Below are 7060 nucleotides of genomic sequence, written 5' to 3' on the forward strand. Positions count from 1 at the left end.
TGTTTATGAGTCCAAGCATTCCTGCGTCCCTGTCCAAGTCGCAAGGTTTTTTTGTTTTTTTTTTGTCCGCCAGAATAACATTTGCAGACGGGGGGGGGGGGGGTTGTGGTCGACATCACACTCAAAAAACGTTACATTTGAAGCAATAACCACAAGATTTGAATGCCCCCCTACCTCAAAAAAAAAGTTGTTATAAGGGCTAAATCTAGAAAGCTAACCCAACCCCTGTCAGCTGATTTGCATCACACTGCAGATTAAAGCGTTCAGCTGCTCGGTAGTCAAATTCCTTCACATGCTTTGCAAAAGCAGCTGCTATCTGACCACATTATGATAGAACAGCTCCAATATAGCACTTTATTTGGAAAGGAGTCCCTAATAACACCGAACTTCATGATTTAACAGTCCTGGAGCATGTCTACGTATGAATACACCAAGGGAAGGAATGGTGGAATGAGAAGAGTGTACTTTTTGATGTAACGATTAAAATACGCTCAGAACTGTAGCTGTCTAGACCAAGGTAGGTTTGTTTTTAATAACCCCCTGCTGGTAGGTTGCCAAACCCCCATTGACTTGCTTTCTGAAGTGATCCGATATGCAAACTTCCACATCACACACACAAGATTACAGAAATTACAGTGACTTAAAGTGTTACAACCATTGGACCAAGAGAGAAGTAAAAACGGGCACAACACAACGCTCGGCTACAGCCTCGTTGGCAAGCCACCAAGCAGATTTTCCCCAAATTGCTTTGCATGTAACACAGCAGCAGGGAGGACAAAGTCAGCTTTTTCCATACCGTCAGGTCGAGATTGTCGCTATCTCGATGGTTGACAGCTCGTATGACACCGGACCTCCACTGCCACCGAGCGATGTCGCCGATTTCAGGCGGCTCGTCCCCGCCGACACATAGGAACCTCTTCCCGACCAGCTTCGGCCGTGCCTCGAATGCCATGGCCCTTTGCTGGTCGAAAACCCTCCCCCGGAAAAAAAAGTTCCCAACTACGACGCCCTTACCGATCTGTCATTTACGACATTAAAACAGTTCTTTAGGACTCCAGCGGTAGAAATAAAATAAAAATGGAGCGCAATTCGTTGCTAAAACGGGCGAAGTACCCGGGGGATTTAAATGTGTAGCAGTCTCCACCCGCTCCAGCGTCAGTGTCTTTTCTCCTGGCTGAACCGCATCACAGCTACAATTCATGCTCGTGTTTATCCGCTGGATCCTACTGCATTCACAAACCGCAACACGATAGTGTCCCTCCGCCTCAAACGGCGCTATTTTGTCCAAAACTACAGTGCAGTACGGGTGGGCGGCACTGTAAATTTTGGTATCGATCCACTGTAAAGTAAATACAAGGCCAGTCTTGCCAATACTTTTGGCTTGGAATTGTTTAGATTATTTAAATAATTGTCATGATGAAATCATAATAAAACACAAGGCAATGATTTTGGCAAACCTATTTTTGAATAATTTAACAATATATAAATACAAACCTAACAGTATCAACAATGTAATACAATAATTCCCTTTTATTACTACAATTGTTTGAGCAAAGTAAAGTCAATAATGCAAAATAACTCTACAAAGCAGAGTTTGTACAGTGGCTCTCATTTCTGGCTTTCATTTCTACGACGTAGTAAATTTAGGGGAATAAAGTCGTAAATTTACAACATTTTTCCTCAAAAAGAAGGCATAATATTACAAGAATAAAGTCGTAAATTTACGAGAAGGAAGTTGTAAATTTATGAGAAAAAGTGGTAATATTACGTCATCATGTCATACCTGTCAGAGGGAAACTGGAGCACAGCTCTTCAGGAAGGACAGGAAACTTTCCTCTTGCTTCAGGCAAGCTTTTATTTACAACGTGGCAGCAAAACAGAGCAGTTGAGCAGAAACAGATTAGCATGTCAAGCCCTTCTCACCTCCGCCTTCCTTACACCACCCCCTCCACATGCCCAAGGCCAAAGGTCACATGCTTGTAACATAAAGTTACAAGTCTTTTTCTCGTAAAGGTAACACTTTATTCTCGCAATGTTACAAGTTTTTTCTTCTAAAGTTACAACTTTATTGTCAGAAATTTTTGATTTTTTTCTCAAAATCTCAAATTATTTTCATACTCGGTCGTAACAGGCATTGCCTGAGATAGCTATGAAAAGGGGGGACTTTTGTGACTTTGGCCTTAGGCAAAGGTAATATTGCGGCTTTTTTTGTCGTAAATTAATGACTTCTTTCTCGGTAGTTTACGACTTTATTCTCGAAATCTACAATTTTTTTTTCAATGTAGCCCTAATTGTCCGGCGTAAATTTACGAGAATAAAGTTGCAAATTTAAGACTTTTTTCTCGTAAATTTACGACTTCTGTTTTGTAAATATACGACTGGATACTCCAAATCTCAGATTATTTTTTCAGTGTGGCTCAAATACTCCGTCGTAAATTTACAGGAATAAAGTCGTAAATTTAAGACTTTTTTCTCATAAATTTACGACTTCTTTCTCGAAAGTTTACGACTCCATTCTCCAAATGTCAGATTTTTTTTTTCAATGTAGCCCAAATACTCGTCGTAAATTTACAAGAATAAGGTCGCAAATTTGAGACTTTTTTTCTCGTAAATTTCCGACTTTATTCTCAAAATGTCAGATTTGTTTTTCAATGTAGCCCTAATTCTCATTTTTGAATATGGAAATAATATAAAAATATATAAATATAACAATAACATCCATGTAACAACATGAACACAACAACAAAACCCACTGATATATAACCCTAAAATAATCATAAAAGAGAACTGAAAAGTATCATCTCATCATAATAGCAATGATCCAATACTAATATGCCATTAAATTTAGATATTTGAATCTATACGCCCACCCTGTCTTAAAGGTCAGCAGATACACTACAGTAGCCAAGTCATAATAAGATTTTCATTTGGACATTGAAATGTCCCTTGTGTTTCTAACAATATGTTTTTCATTATAACAACCGTCTTTTAAATTTCAATCAAACAAAAAAATATTTCAAATATACATTCATTTTGTCCATTAAAGATGCTAAAACCCATCCAGTGTAGGCAAATATATGCTAAACACTGAACAAAACATTCACATCTGGCTTTGTGTTGCAGGTGACAAAGCAAATTAGTGTAATATCTAAAAATATACCTCATTAATAATGAAACGATTGTATTTTTAATAGGGATGTCTGATAATATCGGCCTAACGAGATTATTGGCCGATAATTATTTTTTCCGATAATGAAAAGCCATTTTTTAAAAAAATGCTGTATCGATGGAGCCCCTCCACCGGGACGGAGCCTGCTGCGCTGCCGAACTTGCGCGCCTGGCCGGGGTGGGGGCCCGGAGCCCCTCCCCGCCGTACGCGGGCGACCCGCTGCCGCCTCGATATCAGTGGGTAGACAGGGAGTCACATCGATGTGGCACGTCGCTCTCATGGCACATAGAAGTGCTTGAATAAACAAACATAGCTGCTTGAAAGGCAGTGGCGTTATTTCCACGACAGGAGATAAAAAGTAGATAGATAGACAGATAGATATTAGATATTAGTTTTTAGAATGTGGGAGGAAACCGGAGTACCTACGCACGCACGGGGAGAACATGCAAGCTCCACACAGAGATGCCCAACGGAGGTTCAAACCCTTTGACTGTGTGGCCAACATGCTAACCACTAGGCCACCGTGCCACCGAATGAATGAATAAATAAATAAATAAATAAATAAATAAATAAATAAGGAACAGATCACGTCTAATTTGTAGTGCATTAATACATAATAAAAAATAATAATACATAATAAGGTAATAGGTCCAGTCCTTTTACACATATCAGTATCGGTAAAGGTTGATATCGGAATCGGAACTGGAGAATTGGACAATATCGACATATTGGTTATCAGTAAAAAAGCCAGAATTGGTCATCCCTAATTTTCGGAATTTGTGCATATAACACCACAAAAATGGTCAGAGCACTTGGAAAAAAATGACAGGTTTCCAACAGGTTCTACAAAATATCAAAGACTGATCCAAAAAATGTAGGATTATTATTTGTGTGAATCACAACATAGGGGGGACTGTGGCGCTTGGCGGAGGTTTGCGCTCTCCGAGTGCTTCTCATATAACGTTTTTCCCCTCAGATTATAACTTTTTCCTCTTAATGTTTATTCATTTATTTAAATTGCTGCAGATTTTTCCTTTTTTTTTTTGTTTAAAAAAAAAACGCGGCTCACGTGCCGCACTTTGAACACCTTGGATGAGCCAGTTGATTCACCAGTGAAAATCTGTAATACAAGTAAACCTATCATAGAAATATCAAACATGCCCAAGTCATGATATCGGAATGATTTGGAGCTGTGTCTGACATTATACAATGCTGTCATATTAGTCGTGAAAAGCCAAATAGTCCGTAGGTTTGATTTCTGCTCCATTGTGACCCATTTGTACAATCCCAGACAAGCTATGTGACCAGAGACGCTCCACTGGGAATCTCCATAACACTGCTGCACACTGCAGCAACCTCTTTCATGAATAACAAGTAGCTATGAATCCATCACCCGCACACATACATACCCACATTGTACACAAAGCAAACATGCACATCTGCAACGACAGTATGTAAAGGCTCATGCGTACGTGTATGGACCAGCTCTGATCTAATTATCTACACAAAAGGAGTTTTTTCAGGCATGAAATGAATATTTATTTATTGAGTGATTGACTGAAATATATATAAACTGATCTGTAAGAATTATTGCGGTTGTGTGGACTTGATCAATTATGTGGACTACATGGTTGTAACACACAGAGTTTACAAGTTTGCTGTCTAAAGCAGGACAACTATGATTGCCGTAATGACCGGTATGTCACTGGAAAGCGCAGATTCTCTAGCTTCAGAAACCACTGGAATTATATCAGTCGTTCAAGACTTATAGTGATTTAGAAATAGCAAAACATTATTTGGAAACGTTCGGCAGATTTAAAAGCTCAGCGGGCCATATATGGCCAACGGGCTGGAGTCCTCATTTTTCCCTTAATGTCATGGGCGGCCGTGGAACACGGCGAGTATTTTAGGATCCCAAATGCAGACAAGGGAGGCAGAAAGTACAAAAGAACAATTTAATATACAAAAGAGTCCAAAGCAAAAATACAAAGTACAAATAAGGAAAATCCAACAAGGTAAGAGTCCATAACAAAAAACACTAACAGCAAAAGGCTGTTAGGATAAAACTAGAAATAACAAAAATACACTGCAGGCAAACCTTACAGGAGAAGATCACACAAAGGGCTAGCAGGTAGGTACAGGTAAGCGGGGAGCCAGAGAGCAGGGTAAGGAGCAGGTACAGGGAGCAGGTTGTCAAGGAGTCAAGGAGTACAATCTGGCACCGGTCTGGAGTTTGGCTGGAGCTTAAGTAGGCCGGTGGTAATGAGCTGCAGGTGTGTGTAATTAGGGCTGGGTCATGTTCAGGGATGTGCTGCGACAAATAAACGACAGAGGGCAGCAGAGCAGAACACAGAACATGACACTTAATTTCCTAAATAATGTGCACTGTAATTGTGTGGACTGTGATTATGTCGCAAGCGGCGCAAGCGAGAGTACCGAACCCAAGATGCAGAGAGGACACAGTGGGAGGGAACAAAAAATGTAATACAACAATAAACTCCACAGGAGTACAGAGGTAGAAAAACAAAAAATACAAAAACGTACAGAAATCACATGGGACTAACTCACAAAAAAGTATACAAAAAAACGCTGCTAGAAAAATATACAAGGGAACTTAATGTGCTGTTAACCTAGCAGGAACGATCATCTAGTATACTGCTGAAAACCAAGCAGTAGCAAAAACACAAAAGACGCCGGTGAAAACCAAGCAAGAAATAAACTAGGCTGTCGAGGTACAACTAACAAACGAACGAGGTGAAAAGGACCAGAAAGTTAGCACACAGGTAGGTAAGCAACAAGGCAGGATAAACATGGTAACAGGCAAGGAACAAGGACAATCTGGCAACAAAGACGCTCCACCGTCAAGCTTAAGAAGGGTGACAGCTGATTAGGTACAGGTGTGTGCTGGAGACTCCGCCTCTGCAGGATCAGCAGTGCGCTGCAAGAGATGCCAGACGGGCGGCAGCAGAGTGACAACACAGAACATGACAGTTTATGTCTAAAAATCTGACTTAGGCCAGGGGTCCCGCTGCTCTATTATCCTTCTGTTGTGGCTCCAGCTGGTTCATGCGTCTGTGTAGTCACTACGCCGTCTCTTCTGGCGCCGGCATGAGCCTTTCAAAGTCCTGCGTCGAAGTGGAGCGCGTGCCGTGCACTTCTCCGCCGAAGTGCTAAGGGTGGTGTTTTCTCTGAAGTCAACTCTGCGAGAAAGAGAAACCATGATGTTGGTTAACTATTTAGCTTGTTAGCTTGCTTTGTGACTAATCAACAATGGCGTGGTACAGGGACTGGAGCTAATTGATGTATTACAACACTTGTATTGCTAATCTTGATCCCAAATCGGTGGAGAAGCCTTAAGAAAAGGCTAATTGCCAGGTGGCAACAGGTGTAGCTTGTCACTCCGCCGGGATGACAAAAAAGGAACGTGACAATACGCTTAAGGAAACTATATACAGTACGCAGTGTTACCTACAGTTTAGTGGTCAAATAGGATTTGTGGCTCCAAGTGGGTTTAAAGTTGGTGGAAACGGGGCCAAATGGCTCTTGTGATGCTAAATGTCGCCGACCCCCGACATAGGCTATTAAAAAATTGCTTGGTTTGACTTCAGTTAAAGTTGGTGGTGTCTTAATTACGGTACTTCATGGAGAAGATTACCTATTTTGAATATTGGGTACAGGCTGAGTGAGTTAGCCTTGGCCACATGTTGGTAGCAATCGCTCTCAAAAGCTGATTTAATTTATATTACACTACTCACAAGAACTTGTGGGGTGAAAAAGTGTTTGTCCCCTTCCTGATTTCTTATTTTTTTGCACGTTTGTCACACTTAAATGTTTCAGATCATCAAACAAATTTAAATATTAGTCAATGACAACAAACTGAACACAAAATGC

The 7060-nt window shown here is 40.7% G+C and overlaps 1 protein-coding gene across 5 annotated transcripts in view; it reads right to left on the minus strand.

The window, feature by feature from the left end:
* Positions 1–1197, minus strand: part of jmjd1cb (jumonji domain containing 1Cb) — a 154681-nt gene extending 153484 nt beyond the window's left edge. For all 5 annotated transcript variants that reach the window (XM_054757419.1, XM_054757427.1, XM_054757400.1 and 2 more), the window contains exon 1: positions 797–1197. In XM_054757419.1, the coding sequence (XP_054613394.1) occupies positions 797–952 (156 nt within the window). In that variant the 5' untranslated portion in view covers positions 953–1197. The remainder of the gene's footprint in view (positions 1–796) is intronic.
* Between the last annotated feature and the right edge of the window lie 5863 nt (positions 1198–7060).

This window comes from Dunckerocampus dactyliophorus, chromosome 2 (assembly GCF_027744805.1).
Source record: "Dunckerocampus dactyliophorus isolate RoL2022-P2 chromosome 2, RoL_Ddac_1.1, whole genome shotgun sequence".
Classification (NCBI taxonomy): Eukaryota; Metazoa; Chordata; class Actinopteri; order Syngnathiformes; family Syngnathidae; genus Dunckerocampus; species Dunckerocampus dactyliophorus.